The sequence below is a fragment of the Rana temporaria genome, chromosome 4 (genome assembly GCF_905171775.1).
Source record: "Rana temporaria chromosome 4, aRanTem1.1, whole genome shotgun sequence".
Lineage (NCBI taxonomy): Eukaryota > Metazoa > Chordata > Amphibia > Anura > Ranidae > Rana > Rana temporaria.
Window position 1 is genome coordinate 164,172,807 of NC_053492.1, and position 21,696 is coordinate 164,194,502.

Genomic DNA, 21,696 nt, shown 5'->3' on the forward strand with positions numbered 1-21,696 from the left:
GGGGAGGCGGCAATGGACGGGGGTGGCCCCCGTGCCCCCTTAATGGACAGCCCACCCCTGGTAAATAGCATGAATACCCACATATTTCTAAAACCCTGTTGGTTCAGTGATTCATTACAAAGTGTAGCACAGATCAATGCATAGATCTTTGATGCTGTAGTGACCCACCATGACTGAAACTAAAGTTTTGCAGTGGTCCTTGCCTTCACTGGTTGGCATAGTTGTTCCCTTTCAGTGGCTGTGAACGTATTAAAGCCAGGCAGCCAGCCAGTCAGCCACAAAACCAGTATTTGTAAAACAAGGACAATAATAGTAGCCTGCAGAGTTCTCTGTAGATATAGAACTGCACACTGAGCAAATAAACCAAATACAGGCATACCCCGCTTTAAGTACACTCACTTTACATACACTCGCGAGTAAGGACATACCCCCGAGTGTATGTAAAGTGCCTTACAAGTACTGTACAGATATTTTGCAGCCACAGTAGAAGGAGCTGAAGCTTCAAGAGCATAGCCCGCCCTGTTCCAGTGTGCCCCTGACACCCCCACTACAGCCCCTGAGACCCCAACTACAGCTCCTGACACCCCAACTACAGCCCCTGACCCCCTACTACAACCTAGAAGTGAAAAAATGTATTGTTTCACTTTAAGTACATTTTCGTTTTACATACATGCTCTGGTCCCATTGTGTACTTAAAAGTGGGGTATGCCTGTACAACATTAATTTTAAATGTGTGTAATGTAATCACAGAGGCTGTATGATTAAGGTCACATTTGTGTGATATGTGTCATTCAGGCTACTGTATGTATTGACACTGTATATTTTGAGTGTTAACAATATTCCAGTTGGCAAGCCTATGAAGTGTGGACCATCCATGTGAATGGTGGTCAATGCTAGTCGTTGTTCCACCCCTGAGGATTGTTACACATGATAGTCTGGTTTAAGAGAAGAATGGCATTAAACTTTGATTTGTTCCACTTCCTAAAACGTTTGATAGATTTCTTTAAAATGTGTTATATTGTTTGAAAATATGTTTTTGACAGCTTAATAAAGAGAACACAGTATTTTATTTTTTGTAGCTTTTGATTTTTTTTTACATACAATAAAACAATCTGATGATTTTACATTTGTTGTTTTAATAAAGACAAGTATCTTAACATTACTATGGACATAATTGTAATATGTACTGTGAGTTTGATGTATAGCTATAAAATATAAAAGGTTTCTAAGGTAATGTAAAACATGTATGTGTCTGTACATGCAAAAGCATTAGAGACAGAATCCAGCTGTATACTTCCAACATGCTATTTTATGTTTTCACTGTTTATTTTAGGGAGAAGCTACAACATATGTAGAAAGTGCTTGCATTAGTGTTCAGTGGATAACTGAACAAGAAATTAGCTGTGTGCATCAAAATATAGCTACCCACAAGCAACAACACTTTTACAGAGTAGTGTTCTTCTAACTAAATGTACAAGTTCACCTAACAACCAAACACATTCATTATCACAATAATGCAAAGGCTTATTTACAGACTTTTTATCAGTAATTAAAAGACTAAAAAAAATACTCAAAAAAAGCAGCAGTTTGTTAATTCCCTCACAAACATTTTACTGTGGTGTTCAGTTTGGTATTTATATATCTATTTTAGTTTTTAAAGCAAACCTCTCAGGAATAAACATGTCCAAAAATATATATCTGCAATAGGGGAAAATGCATATCACTCATATTGTCTACATTGCTGAAGACTGCTCCATTCAAGAAAAATCATCCTCTGAAGTGTTGAGAAGCAGACGCTTCAAGGAGTGTCAATCTCCTGTATTCCCTGCGGTACACTGAAACTCTCATCACTAAAGGATACTATAGTAATGCCAAGGTTGGTAGGAGGAACACAGCATGGGACCAAAAAGATCAACACTCCTGCAGGTGGCCATTTTTTTACAGACTGCCAAGAGAAGGGTTTGCCATCAAAGCAGAAGTAAAGGTGAATATTCCTACTCTTTTTTTGCAAGTAGACCAAAAGCTAGCCATACATGGGACAATTTTTTTTCAGCAGGTTGAATGATTCCCCTATCCACACATGTAAGTTGGGGGGCTGGGAGAATCTGCCCCGCTGTCTCCTGCATCACTGATCAAGCTAGAATATGAAGATAGGGCAGTTGAACAGTAATTTGGTAGATCAACTTCTGTTAAACCACAGTAGCCAGACTTGGATTGAAAATTGTCCGATCCCTGCTGAACTGGCTGAATTTCGATCAAGCTAGAATATGAAGCTAGAATATGAAGACAGGGCAGTTGAACAGTAATTTGGTAGATCGACTTTTTTTTTTTTTACTCCTCTCTCTCTCTTTTTCTCTTTCTCTCTCTCTCTCAGTGAAGTGGTATAATCTATATTAATATGTATTTGTAAAACCATAAATGTTGCAGTAAGAATGTGATTTACCTCTAAATGATTCTAAAACTGAACTGTAGGCACAATTTACAGTGTTTACACTGCCTCTGCTATCCCTCTTCTGGGAGTGTCTAAATGCTGTCTATGCTGGCCAGGATCCTCAGCCTATACCTCCACCTCCCTACATAACTTTTTATCAACTGTATTTGTAGGGGGAGGAGTGAAGGGGAATATTATAGACTGTTTCTTGAGTGACAGCTCAGAGTCTGCTGGGGGTGCTGACGTCATATTCAGGATAGCAACGCCCAGAACCAGGCCCAGGTCATTTGGATGTCTGCTCAAGGGAGACTTTTTTCAGGTACATAACATGCAACAAATATATATTAAATGCATATATAATCTTATGGTAAAAATGTTGCTGGATTAATGGTCTTGTTACAGGGTCTCTTTAAATGACTACCAGTATGTTTGTACCTACTAATCACAATATGGTAATTCTTTAAAGGGTAAAGCTATTAATTAGAGACCAGTGCAGCTTTCCTTCTTACTGCTGTAATCATTAAATTGATTTTTCCAGTCCATCATGTAATTGTTCCAGCGATGGAATTCAGCCTTCCACTGTTGTTCCACTTCATCAATATTTCCTAAAAAAAAAGATTACAACTAGTGTATTAATCTAAATTTGAATCTATGTGTTTACATTAATTGGAAAAAAAATGCATGTTAGTGACTTTGCATTCTTAAAATACAGCGATTCTGGACAGCCAAGAAAATGAAAAAGGATTTCTTTAAAACAATACATTTGACCTTGTATGATTTTAATTATGTTTTCTTTTATTGTATATTTTCTTCCATATAAACCTTGGTATTGGGACTGCCCATTTGTATTTATGTTTAGATATTGCTACTTTCCTATTCAAGAAAACTTCACAATGCATTCATGTTTTAACAGGATGATAATATTTTTAAGTGTCATTTTCACTTTGGCTCACACCTAGTGTTGTTAACATATCTAAAAGTTGAATTGCTGTTAATAAGCTTTCAGTGATTTGTAAGTGAACAAAAGATTTGGAAAAGTTCTAGAATTAATAACACACCCCAGTAATTACAATTAGAGTCTTTTTACTCCATTTTGCAAGTTTTCATCTAATTTTGGTGTGTCCTTAATTTGGCTTATGCAGTCATGTGAAAAGGTAAGTTAAAGTGTTACTAAACCCACAACAGTAAAATCAGTCTGTATATGCAGTAAAGTACAGGTGTCAAACACAAGGCCCGTGGGCCGAATGCGGCCATTCAAGCCATTTCATGTGGCCCTCGCACCTCTCCTGCAGCTGCAGGAGAGCTCCAGCCCTCCTCTGGTCCTCCTCAAGACCATTACGTTCTGCTTTCAAGCAATGCATGCCGCTTCTTCCCAGCAGCAGCATAAGGAAAGGGGGGTGCACTGTGATGTAAGGGAGCGTGGGGGACTCAACTTCTGATGGTGGAGTGGCTCTTGACATCTAATGTAAGGGGAGGGGATGCGCTGGACGTCTAATCTTACAGACACAAACAGTACTTTTGAGGGCAGTCATAATGCTGATGCGGCCCTGGATGGAATTGAGTTTGACACCCCTGCAGTAAAGCATGCTTGGTATACTCACTATGGAACCTAGGGGTTAATCCTCTGCATTGTGGAAAAAGGCTACTTGATCTTCTATGCACAGATCATCCCCTTCCTGGACTGTGCCCCTGGACAAGTCTGGATAAGACAAAGCCTTTGGAGTCATTAGCACTGTCCAGACATGTCCAGACAGAGGGCCAGGAGCCCTGTGCCTCATAGGACAGCTTAGTGCAGTATGGAACCTTTTCCTACAAGCTTCACCAGGAACTGATGGAAATCACAAGACTGCTATTAGGGATGTGCCCGATGTTCGAGTTGAACACCGGAGTTTGCCTTTTCGCCGAATAGCAAACAATTTGGGGTGTTTGCAGCAAATTCGAAAGCCGCAGAACACCCTTTAAAAGTATGGGAGAAATTAAAAGTACTAATTTTAAAGGCTTATATGCATGGTATTGTCATAAAAAGGTTTGGGGACCTGGGTCCTGCCCCAGGGGACATGTATCAATGCAATAAAAGTTTTAAAAACTGAAGTTTTTTCGGGAGTAGTGATTTTAATAATGCTTAAAGTGAAACAATAAAAGTGAAATATTCCTTTACATTTCGTACCTGGGGTGTGTCTATAGTATCCCGTGTTCAGAACAGTCCCTGCACAAAATAACATTTCTAAAGGAAAAAAAGTTGCGGCTATAATGAATTGACGGGTCCCGCAAAACAGATAAAAGACATTGAAAAAAACGGCATGGGTTCCCCCCCCAGTCCATTACCAGGCCCTTTGAGTCTGGTATGAATATTAAGAGAAACCCTAAACCAAAATACAAAAAAAATAATTGAGTGGGGGCCCCCCAAATTCCATACCAGGCCCTTCAGGTCTGGTATGGATATTAAGGGGAACTCTGCGCCAAATTTATTTTTAAAAATGCATGATCTGCCACCAGGGGAGGTTCCCCTTCGAATGACACTACACCTGCTGTGACAGCTCTTAAATAGCTGAAGGTGGGGCCACCGGTCATGTGTACGGGTGACCCTGCCCTTCTGATGCCACAGCAGTTAGGAGGAGCGCAAGGGCACCGCGGTCAGGGTCGGTGGATCCTAGTCTTGCTTCCACAGTATCATCCTCCCCTGATAGACTTGGAATGGCTGACCGGGCTGAGCCATTGTCGGCATCAGGTATTGTAGCTACTTCCAACACTCCAGCCTCTGCATACGTCACTAAGGACGATTTGGCTGCAGCATTAGCTAGTTTGGAGGGTAAGATAGCTGATATGTTTGTATCCTTCTCCCAGACTGGGGCCCCCAAACACTTTTTATTACAAAAACTTGTATATTAACCTTTAAAATGAGCACTTTTGATTTTTCACATGCATGTCCCATAGACTTTAACAGTGTTTGCGTGTCCAAACAAATTTTTTTTCCTGTTTGCATTTTCTGCTGTGAACCGAACTGGGGAGTGTTCGTCTCATCCCTAACTGCTATATAGTACTGATGAGAAAAAGTATTGAGCCATTTATATTTACTAAAATAATTGCATTTCCATGTTCTGTGTACTGTGGAAGACCAAATATAATGAATGCAGTGTCCTGGGTTTAGTAACACTTTTTTCTTTATCGAACATCATGGGACACAGAGCAGCCATATTAATTACTATGCGGGTATTAGGCCACCTTCAGGTGATTGGACACTGGCATAATCAAAGACAGGAAGTTTCCCCTATTCCCTCCCATACTGGGAGCACCTCAGTTTTTTCATCAGTGTCTAAGGTGTTGGTCACGGTTAAAGCAGTGCTCAAAGAGCTGCGCAGGAAGATTCTTCACAGGATCAGTGGGGCTATGCAGATGGATCCATTCAAAATGCCAAATAGGCTAAAGTGGATGGAACCCAGGCCTCATGGAAGAAGAACGAGGTTGTTGCCTATAATGCTTCTCCTTTGAGAGCTGGACTCTGGGATTCAGCAACCTTGGCCATAACAACAAACCAAAGGCTTGCTCTGGCAGAGTGCTATATAGGTCCAAGGCAGTGAGACTCTATACAGAGAGGACCCAGTCCTTGAAGGTCTGTCCTGACATGGCCAATGGTGATGGGCGAAGGTTGAGTCTGAAGATCCTTAAAATTTTATTTTTGGACTTCTTGTGTGAGTAAAGATGTTGTCATGCCTATTGTTCACCACTGGAGGGTGTAAATTAAGACATCCTTAGCATCAACATGCCATGCTTCTCCAGGCTCTGTGTCAGAATTGCTTGTGGACAGCCTTGCTCTTCTCCACTCCTGTCAGTTTTTAAATGTGGATTTTTTTGGGGACCCTCCCTGCCTGGGCGCTAGGCATCCTGCTGGGGTGGATTCTCTCTCCATCTGTTACCCTCCAACCCCTCTCCCGTCCTGTAGATTTCAGCGCGTGGTGAAAAAGGAAGTTAAAGGGGGGCTACATCAGGGGAGTGGTTTAGTGTGGCCAGAGAGGACAATGTATATGGCACATTCACGAGGCGGCAGCCTTTAAACACTCACTCTGTTGTGAACCTGACTGAAGGAGAGACACAGCAGCATATCTGGCCACGTAAGAGGTATATGGTATTGGATACAGGCATTACCAAGGCACATCTACTCAGCATTAGCCTGGGCACTGATAGTAGCAGGATTAAAGGAACACTAAAGTTAAAAACATTTTTTTTCTAAAATAACAAACATGTTATACTTACCTCCACTGTGCAGCTCTTTTTGCACATAATGACCCCGAACCCTGTCTTCTGGGGTCCCTCGATGGCTGTCTCGGCTCCTCCTTGCAAGAGCTTTCCACCTTCATGCGAGCGAGCTCGGAAGTATTTTATAGGTATAATTCTGTCTTTCCTACAGTTGGGAGTAAAGAGGAAGCTAGCCTTGAGTACTATCAAGGGTCAGATCTCTGCCTTATCAGTGTATTTCCAGAATCCACTCACTTCTCACTCTCTGGTGCTGACATTTAGACAAGGAGTAACAAGTATAAATCCCCCAGGTAGGTCACCCTTGTGCCCTTGGGGTTTGAATCTGGTATTATCAGTTTTACAGAGGCAACCCTTTGAACCGATGCGCCAGGCTCCCTTAAGGCCGCGTACACACGATCAGTCCATCCGATGAAGCTGACTGATGGTCTGATGTGCCTACACACCATCAGTTAAAAAAACGATCGAGTCCAACGCAGTGACGTAAAACACAACGACGTGCTGAGAAAAATTAAATTCAATGCTTCCAAACATGCGTTGACTTGATTCTGAGCATGCGCAGGTTTTTAACCGATGCTTTTGCATGCTAACCGTCGGTTTTGACCTATCGGTTAGGCGTCCATCGGTTCAATTTTAAAGCAAGTTCTAAAAATGTTTACCGAAGGATAACTAACCGATGCACCATCGTTTGGACCGATTAAATCAGTCCGTTTCCATCGGTTTTGACCGACCGTGTGTACACGGCCTAACTCTTTTGTCAAAGAAATTGTTTTTTTTTTTCGTTACAGTTACCTCTGCAAGAAGAGTTTCAGAGTTGGCAGCTTTCTCTTGTGAATAGCCATATCTGTTTATGCATAGAGTTGGGTTGTGTTGCGGCCCCACCCATCCTTTTTGCTAAAGGTAGCATCTGAATCAAGATGTTCCTTTCCTTCCTTTTTTCCAAATCTGCGCTCTGCAGAAGAAAGGTCATTGCACTCCTTGGATGTAGTGAGAGCAGTGAAGGCCTATATGAAAGCAACAGCTCAGATTCAAAAGACTGACACTTTGTCTGTGTTGCCAGAAGGCAGCGTCAAAATCCACTATTACAGGATGGATTTGTCAGAATATTATTCAGGCTTATGGTTTAAAAGGAAAGGTTCCGCCTTACCGAGTCAAGGCCCATTCTACTAGGGCAGTAATAGGCAATGAATCACCAAGCCTCCATGACTCAGATTTGCAAAGCCACAACTTGGTCATCAGTGCACATACATTCACCCAGTTTTATCAGGTGGATGTAGGACAACAGGAGGATACCGCCTTTGGGCACAGTGTACCACAGGCAGTAGTATAGGTCCTTGTGTCTAATGGCGGTTTGCCCAATTTGTGTCTCCCTCCCCCTCAAATAGCATTGCTCTGGGACAAACTACATGGTAATTACTATGGCTGTTCTCTGTCCCCCCGTGATGTACGATAAAGAAAATATGATTTTATATAACAGCTTACCTGTAAAATCCTTTTCTTGGAGTACATCACAGGATATAGAGGTCCCGCCCCTCTTAATGGGATATACACACATTGCTTTGCTACAAAACTGAGGTGCTCCCGGTATGGGAGTTTTTTTTTATATAGGGGGAACTTCCTGTCTGATTATGCCAGTGTCCAATCACCTGAAGGTGGCCTATTACCCACATAGTAATTACTATGGCTGCTCTGTGTCATGTTATGTACTCCAAGAAAAGGATTTTACAGGTAAGCTGTTATAAAAAACCCTATTATTGTGTGCTGTTTTTACCATTCATTCATGCAAATTTTCTTCAGTTGCAACATGTGTGTACACTTTATTGCAAATGCAGCTTGTTTCAAATGCCCCTGTAATATTTTAATGTAAGAAACAATAGCCCTCACATTGTCACCCAGCACATAAAAATATGATGTACAATTCATAAATAACTGGATATATGCAAGCTGCTAAGGTCCTTAAGCAGTAAAGCAACCCAAACCATAGCATTTCCAACACTGTTCTACGCAGTTGATATGCAATTCTTCTCCTAAAATGCTCTTTTTGGTCCGTGTCACACATGTCAATTGCTATCATTCAGAACAGCTTTATCTACATGTCAGCAGTCCACAGAATGTTGTTCCAGAGAACCTGGTTTATTTAAATATATTCAAAGGCACAATGTAGTCTTGCTCTTCTTTTCGGACAGTAATGACCTTTTTCCTGCCACACAAAGCTAAATTGATTCAGTATCTTCCTGATTGTAGATGTGTCCACTCTGACATCAGCTGTTGCAAGAGTTGCTTGCAGATCCCTCAATTAACTGTTGGGGTTCTTGGAGACTCCTTTTAGCATCCTACAGTCAGCAGCTGAGCTGAATTTGCTGGGCTGGCCAGGCCTAACCAAATTAACAGTTGTTTGAAAACTATACTACTGGTAGATAATTTTTTCACAGTGGAATGATTTATTTCAAATAATTTGGTGATCTTTTTAGGCCACTTACAAGACTCATAGGCATCCACATCTGACAGCATTAGAGAGTTCTTTCTTTCTTGGCATGATAATACCACAAACCTCATTACCAAAAAGAACACAAGACCCTAGTTCTAGTTTCCTGCTCCCTAAGCAACAGATAACATTACAGTTGTAAACAATGAATAGCTTTCTTTCATGCCATTCATTGTATACAACTGTGTTGCTAGATGTGATTGGTCACAGTGATCGCATAGTTCAGACAGGGCCAATCATAGCCCATTTGTACCATATGATTAGCTGTGGCCAATCACAGCTAATCACAACAAAAGGCAAAGTCTACACACTGTCATTTAGTAAAAATATTTGCTTATAACAGTGAAATGCACTGCTATAAGCAAACACAGTATGTAAAAAGAAAATCCTGGTCAACTCCCCAGCATTGTACAGTGTTATTATGGAAACACTGTAGTGCTCTGGTTACAGTATTAAAAAAAATGTAAAAAAAAATAAAAAATAATAATAACATTTTAGAAAATGAAAAAAGTTAACTTTTTTTTTTAAAGACTGTCGCCAGTCAATGTCCCTGGTCACCACCACACCAGTTATATGATGATTCTATACTGCACTGGTGACAGTATATAAGAAATTGAAAAAAATTAAAAACAAATATTTTTCTTTTCTTACTTTTCCAAAAAAATTGACAAACAATTATAACTTCAAAAATGCACCTTCCCTTTTACTAAATACCTCAGACTGTCTACTTTCCAAAAAGGTCATTTGGGGGGTATATGTACTATCCTATCCTTTTTGGGACATGAGATGAGGCTATCAGTACATCAGAATTGATCAATTTTCAGATTTACTGTATATCCCATAGTTTGTGGACTCTATAACTTTCCTACAGACTAAATAATAAACATTCATTTAGGTTATGTTCACCAAAGAAATTTAGCAAAGTACAGTTTGGCCTAAATGTATGAAGAAACAAAGAAACATCTGTTGTTTTTCTTTTTTTTTTCATTTTTTTTTATTTAGCAAAAAAATAAAAATAGAACAATGGTGATTAAATAGGACCAAAATAAAGCTCTATTTGTGTGAAAAAAAAATTATAACATTTTCATATGAGTACAGTGTTGCATTGCCGCGCAATTGTCATTCGAAGTGTGACAGTGCTAAAAGCTGAAAATTGTCCTGGGCAGGGAGTAAAATTGCCCATTATTGAAGTGGTTAAAGAAAATCATCTTTATTTGTGGAAACTGGTTAATTGAAGATCTAAGGTTTGTCTATTCAAATATGTTGAAAACAATTTAACAACTTGTACTTACCTTTCATATGACTGTATACTGATGTGCATTCCTTTGGACATGATTGGTCTACATGAATACTAGATAAAAATAAAAATAAACAGTATTGACTGTGCTTAATATAGTGCCATATTTAGCACAGTCAATACTGTTTATTTTTATTTTTATTTGTTATTGCTTATTGACACTAGCTTAGTGCGGTATTTTCATATATCAAAATTGTTTAGCACGGATGTATGGGATGTGATCAATAACAGCACCTGAACATCTAGTCTCAGATTTAATACTTTTTGGTAGCTCTCAAGATTTTCAGTTTATATATCTATATGAATACTAGGTTAGGAAACTCAATAAAAAGCATATATGCTTTAAAACAGCACTGAAATTAAGCAGAAGATTCTAACTTCAAGTTTAAATACCACTTTGTTTTAAAGCTGGTCTTCAGGGATATATAGAAGAGTGACAGTAGAAATTGATCAAGTGGTCAACCCTGTCTACCCCTACTATTCTTTCTGCTAAGTATAGCTGTGATATTAATAGATGGACTGGTGTTGGGCTTCTTTTAAGTTTTAGGGGAGGACTGGGCTGGGGGCTATTTACCCCTCATGCCAATACTAAAGAGACGTGCTGGATTGTTGGCCGTGAGTGAAGGTACTCTTTGTATTCAGATATTGATCAGACATTGATCAGAGTGGGACCCACATTCAATTTATATCTACCCTAGTCAGACCTATGATCATAGTGTCTGGTAGTACTAAGAGCTGCAAGGGAAGCAATGCTGAAAACGGACCGCCGCCCCCCTCTGCTCCTATGTCTCTCCCTTCCCGCTGCGCTCACCTCCTCTCCCTCCTTGCAGCGCTCACCTGGGGGGAACAGAGAAGCAGGGGGGTACCAGAGGAGCAGGGACGACGACAGAGGAGCATGGGGGAGGGGACAGACAGCTGACTCAACAGCTATGGCCTGGGAGTTTCTCACTTCTGCCTAATATTGTCCCATAAGGGGGGCACCAAACTGATTCTTTGCCCCGGGTGAAATAATGTCTAGCTTCCCCACTGGTACTGCCAATAAGAGTACCAGTATTAGCCGTTCTACTCTAAAGTAGAATGGCTAGTGGCTAGTGGTAGAGGGGGTGCGTGTGGTGGGGGGGGGGGGGGGGTGCGGGAGTTGTCCGGCCAAATGAAGTCCAGGGCCAAATTTTTGTCCCAGTCCAGCCCTGGTAGAAGGTGTGGGCATGATGATTCTAAGAAATACTGTTTATTGTGCCATGGTTGGTTGCAATAGTGCAAAGAGGAGAAATGTAAATGTTATTTGGCTGTCAAAAACATACAGTAATAGATAACCCCCAAAAAAATGAAAAATTACTTTTTAATAACAATTAGCAAAAATTGTGCCTGTTCCAGGTTACTTTCCAGTAACAATAATGCTAAAAATATTGTAATGTAAGTCCATATGTTATAATAATTTTTAGGTAAACCAAAGTTTTTGGTTTTGGAATTTAAAACCCCAACTAGATACTCACTAGAACTATTACCGGTATGTTGCTTGTACAGCACCAATTAATATAGCCACAAATTCAAAGTTGGATCCCTGGACAAAAAAGGAAAAGGGGATGTGTGAAGCAAGGATTCTCTGTCTTCCTACTCTATGAGAGAAAAACTTTTAGCCTACAATGAAAATTCTTTTTAATAATAAACTTCACAGTTTCAGAACTTCTATAAGCTGCAAACTTTAAAAATGAAAACCAATGGTATAATTTGCCATTTTTTTGCAAAGTTAAACCAAGAAAGGCCAGTCACTTAGTTAGAACTAGCAGTTACCTTGGTAACACCTCCAATAAAGGCAGCACTTCATAGACAGTGATCCATTGAAAACCTTATCCATTTTTCTGGAGCTGTGGAAATCCTGAGGTCAGAGGTAGTCTTTTTGTGTTCAATAAAATACATGTAGAACCTGATGTTTTTTTATGTTGAAAGTAATGAATTTGTATAAATTGATGTATGATGGATCCTTTATATGAACATTTAAAACATCACTTTTGCCCTGGTGCTCAGTGCACAAATATAATTTTTATGACAAGCCAATGTCAACAATTAAAGTATACAGGCTACATAGTTTGACTATACATAAACTGCAGCCCTAGCTCCTGTCAATAACTGACCAGAATGGGTTTTTTTGCCTGTAAAGCCCCATACACACTATCAGTTTTCCTGCAGGTTTTTGTCTTCAGGTTTACCAAAATCATCTAATATGAGGTCAAACCTTAAGGCCTTGTACACACGACTGAGGAACTCGTCGTAAATTAAACATCGTTTTCCTTGACGAGTTCCTTGTTAGGCTTGTCGAGAAACTTGACAAGCTTTCTTTGCGTACACACTGTGAAGACAAAATCTCGTCGTAATCAAACGCGGTGACGTAAAACACGAACAACGGCACTATAAAGGGGAAGTTTGATTCCACTGGCGCCACCCTTCTGAGCATGTGCGGGTTTCTAAGCATACACACGAACGCGTTTCTCGTCGAAAACCAGCCTGGCGAGGAACACGATGAGGAAATTGAGACTCCCGACGAGGAAAAAGAGAACTTGTTCTCTTTTTTTCTCATTGAGTTCCTCGACAGTTTTCTCGATGAAAAACATACACACCGTTTTCCTCTGCAAAAAAGCTCTGCCACCAAGTTTCTTGATGGATTCTGTCAAGGATCCAATCAGGCAGGCCCTTGCACTACATGGTTTGGTAAACCAGAAGACAAAAACCTGCAGGAAAACTGATAGTGTGTGTGGGGCTTAAGAGTATCTAAGTACAGTCAAGTTCTAAACTTATCTTGGTTTTGTTTTTTTAACTCAATTAGGAACAAAGATGATACAAGAAACTGTATCTAGAAAGACAACCTATGTTTATTTAAAGAGAAAAGGTAAAATATTTTGCATGTAATCTTAAAGACATACAAAACACTACTAGTATTGGTTGTACTGAAGACAGCTGAGCCACTTGCTGTATCTTTCACATATCACAGATTATATTTAGAAATTCCACTCTTTTATCAAATCAATAAGAAGCACAATTGCAGTACATCTGCTGTATGAATGTTACACAACAGAGTGCGTATGTGATAGGTGACATACATATTGGAATTTTGTAGGCTGACTTTAACAGCTGTCATTCTGAAATTCCTCTGAGCTTTCTGCACAAGTTACTGAAATCTGACATCTTTGTTTCTCTATGGATTTCAGATGTGAGTAGAACTGAATCTACAGAGTCTTACATCCATAAATAGAAAAGCTGGTAATACTAATATATAGTTTAAAAGTACATGGTAAACTAATTTTGGTAAACTCATTAGGACAGCATTAGCTTTGGTTGTCTGGAAAGAGATGCAATGCACTTCTAACTTACCCACCTTCCACATGGACAAGATAGTGACCTATTCCTATAATTGCTCAACTGTGAAAACTGTCCTCTTTCATGCCTTTCTGCAACCTTGTGTCCCCACACAGACTTGCATGAGAAAATGTTCAATTTTTAGATACAGTTAAAACATATTGTTCAAAATGTAGTAAACAAAATCAACAATAAAAATAATCTTGCATTGATTTATTAAGATCAATTATCTATAAGTCGAATCCTGATTTATTCCTTAGGTTACTAAACTTTAAATACTACCATTGCTCTTCTTATTAAAGAGGGGGTTCACCCTAAAAAAAAATTCTAACATTGCATGGAGCCGACCTATGGGGCCGACAGTATGCTGTTGCTTTTTTATTTTTTTTGCGTACATACCATTTTAGGGCTATTTTCACCCCCAGCTTCCCTGCGGGAGTGGGCGTTCCTAATCACAGGCTGTGATTGACGTGTTTCCGACCGGCGCCTATTGCGTGTCACGAGTTGCCAAACGAAGCCGAACGTCGGTGCGGCTCTATACGGCGCCTGCACACAGACGTTCGGCTTCTTTCGGCAGGTAGTTTTTTCTAATTTAGTAGATTTTTTTCAAATGTGGTAGAATTTTTTCGAATGCAGTAGATTTTTTCTAATCGAATTAAATTTTTCAAATTTGATCGACTTTTTAGGAATTCGGTCAAAATTTTTTCAAATTCTAATATGAAACTAATCTTTTATAATCTTTTCTATTCAAATTCGATTTCATTCAATAAGAAATTCGAATTTTGTATAAAATGAATTCAAATTTGAATAGAAAAGATTAGAATGGAATAGAAAAGAAAAACAAGAGAATAGAATAAAATATAATATATATTATAATTGATTCTATTCTGTTCTATTGTTTTTCTAGTTTATTAACTTTTCTATTATTTTCTATTCTATTCTAATCTTTTCTATTCCAATTCGATTTCATTCTATATGAAATTCGAATTTTGGAAAATGGTTATTTGCAGAGCTTTTTTTCTCAGAAAATAGGTGCAGGAACTCAAGCACGACCCGTTCAGATTTCACAAACAGTAGAAGGGTCTTAAACGGGCATTACATACCAGGATTGCATTACATACAGAGTGCAGAGTTCAGGGGGGGTTACACACAGAGTGCAGAGCTGTCACTTGTAAACACAGAAACCAGACAAGTGATTGTGGTGAGCAGGCACCAATGGGTTGAGCCAAAGGTGGTGGAACTGAGTTCCCCCAAGTTCCCCCTGAAAAAAAGCCCTGGTTATATGTAAAAAAAAATCGAATGTGGTAGTTTTTTCTAATTTAGTATATTTTTTTTAAATGCAGTATTTTTTCCAATTCGGTAGATTTTTTTCAAATGCGGTAGAATTTTTTCGAATGCAGTAGATTTTTTCTAATCTAATTACATTTTTCAAATTTGATTGACTTTTTAGGAATTCGGTCAAAATGTTTTCAAATTCTAATATGAAACTAATCTTTTATAATCTTTTCTATTCAAATTCGATTTCATTCAATAAGAAATATGAATTTCATATAAAATGAATTCAAATTCGAATAGAAAAGATTAGATTGGAATAGAAAAGAAAAACAAGAGAATAGAATAAAATATAATATATATTATAATTGATTCTATTCTGTTCTATTGTTTTTCTATTCTTTTATATTTTAGTTTCCATAAATTTTAATTATTTTCAAATCTATTCTAGAATTCAAATTTATACTATTCGAATTTCGGAAGACTGTCATGTTCTATTTTATTACATTCTATTAACTTCTATTCTAATCTTTTTGATTCTATTGCTTAATTGTTTTATATTCTATTTTATTGTAGATTTTAGAAAATCGATTTCTATTTTTTCAAATTCGATTCAAATTTGTTTTCGAATTCGATTCGAATTTGTTTTCGAATTCGATTCGAATTTGTTTTCGAATTTGATTTTGTTTTCAAATTCAATTCAAATTCGATTCAAATTCGGTTCAAATTCGAATTTCGTTCACGTTTTTTCGAATTTGTTTAAATTCGTTAATTTTCTAATGCATCTGAATTTCCCAATAATGAAAAATGTGTCCGAATTCGAATTCGTAACATAACGAAATGCACATGTCTACACGTTACAACAGAGTATAAAAGAGAAGAGAAGCGCCTCTAAGTGTAGCAATATGGTTACATTAATTGACGGTACAACATTTAGCATGGTTGATGATTAAAAGAGGCACATCTAAGTATGCCAGCATCCGGGGTAAAGCTGTCCACATAGACCATCCTCCGTCATTGAAGTTGTCCCTTCCACACTGCTCTCCATAAGCTTTTCAAGCCTTGCTTTCAGATTGCTCTACTGCAGGGTAGTATTCACGGTCACGATTGCAGACTGACAGCGGTGAGAGTCGGCGGTGGGGTGGATGGTCTGTGTGGACATTGTTACCCCGATACCTGCATACTTAGATGTGCCTTATTTACTCATCAACCATGCAAGTTAGTAAATGTTGTACCTTAATTAAATGGAACGATATTGCTACACTTAACCACTTAAGACCCGGACCATTATGCAGCTAAAGGACCTTCCCCCTTTTTGCGATTCGGCACTGCGTCGCTTTAACTGACGATTGCGCGGTCATGTGACGTGGCTCCCAAACAAAATTGGCGTCCTTTTTTTCCCACTAATAGAGCTTTCTTTTGGTGGTATTTGATCACCTTTGCGGTTTTTATTTTTTGCGCTATAAACAAAAATAGAGCGACATTTTTGAAAAAAAATCTATATTTTTTTACTTTTTGCTATAATAAATATCCCCAAAAAAGATATAATTTTTTTTCCTCAGTTTAGGCCGATACGCTTTCTTCTACCTATTTTTGGTAAAAAAAAAATCGCAATACGCGTTTAACGATTGGTTTGCGCAAAATGTATAGCGTTTACAACATTTTTGGGACCATTGTCATTTTCACAGCAACAAGTACTATAAAAATGCATTGATTACTGTGAAAATGACAATTGCAGTTTAGGAGTTAACCACTAGGGGCGCTGTAGGGGTTAAGTGTGACCTCATATGTGTTTCTAACTGTAGGGGGCGGGGCTGGACATGTGATGTCATTGATCATCTTTCACTATATCAGGAAACAGACAATCAGTGACACTGCCACTGTGAAGAACGGGGAAAGTGTATTTACACACACCTTTACACTCCCGCAGCTGTGGTCACGGAGCTTCGGACTGGGTGGCGGACGCGCGCGACCCTCGGCTGGGCACTTAAAGGGGACGTACCCTTATGTGATTGTGCCCAGCCGTGCCATTCTGCCAACGTATATCGGCGTTAGGCGGTCCTTAAGTGGTTAAAGGCGCCTTTCTCTTTTATACTCTGTAGCTCCTGTTGCTTCTAATCCCCTTGTTGAGGTTTCCATTTTTGGATGGACATTTAATGGTTACCCAACCTATCACATTGCTATAATATTTTTTTTACATGGACTATAAACTGAAAGACGTATGATTAAATGGTTGTGAAACAAATCATTTAAGTTTCCATTATTTCTTATGAGGAAATTTGCTTTGATATAAGAGTGCTTTGGATTACAAGCATGTTTCTGGAACCAATTATGCTTGCAATACAAGGTTTTACTGTATTGTGTTTTTCAATACATGTACCAAATTACAATAAAATTATTGTTATAAAAATCACTCACTCATTGTTAGCAGCCAAGGAAGCAAAAAAGTGCAAACCATGTCAATTTTACAAGCATCAGGTTTGTTCAGTAATACAATGCACAAAGCAATGGTAAATTCAAAAGTGTCCAATAAATTAGTTTACCGAAGTTAGACTGCCATAACAATTTGACAAATGGCTGCGGAATATTTACTGCACGTTGAACATTGTTTTTCACCAGTGAATTTCACTATATATCTTAAAACCTCTCATGTATTTTTGCTGTTCCCCTGAGGTTTTCTTTCACATGTTGTTTCATTATTTTCTCTAGATCATAATATACAGTTGCAGTAAATTGTTTGATGCAATGGGTTTTTTAATTGTATTTTTCCTTTCTCCATTTTGCATAAGAGAAAAAAAAATCTCCAGGGTATATTTTTCTGCAATATTAACAGTACCACATTAATATGTTTTGTTTTTGCTTTAAATTAATATAATTTTAGTAAAATACTTTGGTAATGCTGTAAAGAAATGTCTTTGGGCAGTTATCCCTACCTAACTCTCCATGGGAATTTAATATAATAAAATAACCCTTGATAATAACACCTGTGACAATAGAAACATAAACATCATTACACATATGTCTCCATACATAATTGATCTGGTTAATTACTTCATAGAAATTCAGTCCAATGTAACACTCCAATCCCACTGAGGAATTTACATCCTGAAAGGCAGTGGAAGGACACAGTGTGATATATTATTGCCACCTGTTTACTTTCTTAGTGATAAGGTCACACAAATCAAATCATAAGTCATGCATCTTATTAACACTGACCTCATCAATCTATGTGAAATGACTATCCTAGACAGAAATGAGCCTGTCTCTAATAAAGCAAGATTAGTGTGTTCCGTTCCCCTTCTGATTAAAATAAACTGCCCTTGTAACAGGTTTAATACAAAAATTAAGAATAAAGAAATAAGTATAAAAATAACATACATAATGGCATATGTCATTATTCAAAATATACAAGCACAAATAATTACATGTAAAATCATACAAAAAGCCCTCTTGTGTCCTCATTTAAGAACACTTCTCAATATTAACAAATAAGAAAATGTACCTTGACAGAAAAGCCAAAGAGAACCTGAGAAATAGGAGCTAGATCATCAAACTGGTGGATTTATAGAAAACACTAGTAGTAAGTAGGCAACATGATATATGTAAGACTAGGGGCGAGGAAAGTCTGAATATAATTATTTATTCCGCATGCTATAATCAATGCACTTCCTGCTGCCAGCCTTTGCCTAATGCCCTTTACACACAACTGGAATTTCAGATGGGATAAAATCCAATCGGAATTCCATTCAAGCTGTCTTGCATAAACACTGTCAGACCAAATTCAGACAGTCGTGATGACATAAAACACTACGACGAGCTGATAAAAAGTTCAATGCTTCCGAGCTTGCGTCAACTTGATTCTGAGCATGCATGTTTATTTCTCCGTTGGAGTTCCACGCAGACAATCGGAAAACATGTTCTATTTCTAAACTCCGATGGAAAAAAGTCTGATCGGGCCCACACACGGTCGGAATATCTGATGAAAAATTTCCGTCTGACTTTTTTTCATCGAAAATTCCGATCGTGTGTACAAGGCATAACACTTATCTCTGGACAAAAGTAAAACCACCCCCACCCCTACCTTCATTCATAATTTTTAAAGCTTTCCAAAACCCCTTTTTACTTTTCTGGCTCTGTGTCACCCCCCTGTGTCTCTTTCACAAAGAGCAGCAGGAACAAAGAGCTGCAGGCCATCCCTGATATTGAGCAGTCTTGGTACTGACCCTCATCATGACATCCACCACCACTGTAGTCTTCAGCATCTCTGAATATCCCACTGATGACTGGCCAGTGGGAAAGGTTCACATCAGTAGTCAGTTTTCGATTAGACTTGTTATCTCAGGCAACTGTTCAATTTGCCTTATTCTTTAGCTGTGCCTTGAAAGTTACAATCCAACTTTTTCAAAAACTTTCAACATTGGGTAAATGTTAGCCTGGTGCCCGTTTCCTTTACCTTTTTTGGACTCAAGCAGTTAAATCTTAAATCTTAAGTCTAGAAATTTGAATTTTTAGGTTCCCCCTAGCTCTCTTTCATGAAGGCCATTACTGTTTAATTTGTCTTTAGGCACAATGAGAAACAGTGATAGAGCTCATGCTGATCTGCTCTCGTCTTTCACTACAGTACTACATTCCTTATAAAACAGAATATTTGCATTTTTAAACAAGACAAGCCTTTGAGAAATGTATATTCTTTCAAAATTAATTTGTTGTGACAATATTCAGTACCTTCAAGGTACGTTGGTTTTATAAACTCCCTCTTATTTAGAATATTTGTTCTTTTGTTATTTACCTGTTATCTGCAGGATTTTGGGATAGAATTTGTTCCAGAATCTGCACTGCTTGGCACGCATTTTCCGATCTGTCTTTGAGTCTTCTGTGTCTAACATAAGGTAATGTTGTTCATCGAGTGTGAATGCTGGCCATCTGTTTTCCTGAGACTGTGCCCCATTTGGATTGCTAAACGAGAGATATTCAAACATAACGACTGTTATTACATACTCTGCTCATATTTTGCATTACACTGTTTATATCAGCAACCCTTTGGTTACTCATCCATATTCAAAACACACAAGCAATGTTTGTAATATCACTCAGAATTAAAAGCTCAGACTATTGCACTGTTTTGTAGGCCTTATCAGTACAATGAGCAGACTCTGCTGTCTACTCTGCCTTATTTATCAAGCTCAGAAATGCAGATAGACAAAACTGCACTGGTTCAGTTAGAAAATGAAATCTCACATTGATGAAAAGAAAATATATACCAAATAAATTGTTTTGGTTTATAACAAGAAGAAGATGGAAAAGCAACATTGAAAGTCAATTGCATACTAAATCAGCTAAGATCCCTAAAGCTCAAAATAAAAGCGTCTGTTCCTGACAATTTTTTTCTTTTTTTTTTCTTTAATGTTCTATGCAAAACATCAAACAGGACAAGGTCTAAAATAAAATGGCAAATTCAATGCTTGGATATCGCTTCACACAAGATCCATATCAAATCAGTAAAATGCATATAGTAGGCTGGGACGTGAGGTTTGAAAATATCTATATCTATCTCTCTTTTAAATATATATTGAACATGCAGCACTTGCAAATTTTACTGGCTATACTGTCCCTCTGAAGAGTACCTTTCATCAATACACAGTGCAGTCATTTTGAAAGCTAAAGCAGTATACAGTCTGTAAACTTTTTTATGGCATGACGGTGTTCTCCAAGATGCTGGAGTGATATTTGTAATGGAACAGATCATTTTATCTGAGTCTGTTTTATATGCCTTTTTGCCGCGTACACACAATCAATCCATCCGATGAGAACGGACCGATGGACCATTTTCATCGGTTAACCGATGAAGCTGACTGATGGTCCGTCGCGCCTACACACCATCGGTTTAAAAAACGATTGTGTCAGAACGCGGTGACGTAAAACACAACGACGTGCTGAAAAAAATGAAGTTCAATGCTTCCAAGCATGCGTCGACTTGATTCTGAGCATGCGTGGATTTTTAACCGATGGTTGTGCCTTCTAACGATCGGTTTTGACCTATCGGTTAGGAATCCATTGGTTAAATTTAAAGCAAGTTTGCATTTTTTTAATCGATGGTTAAATAACCGAAGGTGGGGGGGCCCCTTGGACATACACCTAAATACAGTATATATCACGGTTATCCCTAAACCAGACAAAAATCCTGAGTAAGTTAATAACTATCGCCCTATTTTCTTAATAAATAATGATGTTAAAATAATGACAAAAATAGTGGCTAATCGATTGGCATCTTTTATCAATACCTACATTCATAAGATCCAAGTGGGCTTCATCCCGGGTAGACAAGGCCCAGATCAAATAAGACAAGCAACTAATATAGTTTCAATAGTACAATCAAATTGGGAAGGAGGAGCGAGACAGCAGGGACTCCTCTTGTTTTTGGATCTACAAAAGGCCTCTGACACAGTGTCTTGGCCATACATATTCACCCTTATAGAACGTTGGGGTTTTGGAGAGCGCTTTACAGGTCTTCTACATTCCCTCTACTCTCATCCTAATTTGTCTACAAGGTTATTATTCTAAACCAATTTATATAACACAAGGCACTAGACAAGGGTGCTCACTTTCCCC

The 21,696-nt window shown here is 38.4% G+C and overlaps 1 protein-coding gene across 4 annotated transcripts in view; it reads right to left on the reverse strand.

Annotated features, from left to right (window-relative positions):
- Window positions 1-1,048: 1,048 nt before the first annotated feature.
- BCHE (butyrylcholinesterase) overlaps window positions 1,049-21,696 on the reverse strand; it is a 110,617-nt gene continuing 89,969 nt past the window's right edge. For all 4 annotated transcript variants that reach the window (XM_040349302.1, XM_040349299.1, XM_040349303.1 and 1 more), the window contains 2 exons: window positions 19,877-20,043; window positions 1,049-3,036 (listed from right to left, as the gene is read on the reverse strand). In XM_040349302.1, coding sequence (XP_040205236.1) covers window positions 2,912-3,036; window positions 19,877-20,043 — 292 coding nt within the window. In that variant the 3' untranslated portion in view covers window positions 1,049-2,911. The remainder of the gene's footprint in view (window positions 3,037-19,876; window positions 20,044-21,696) is intronic.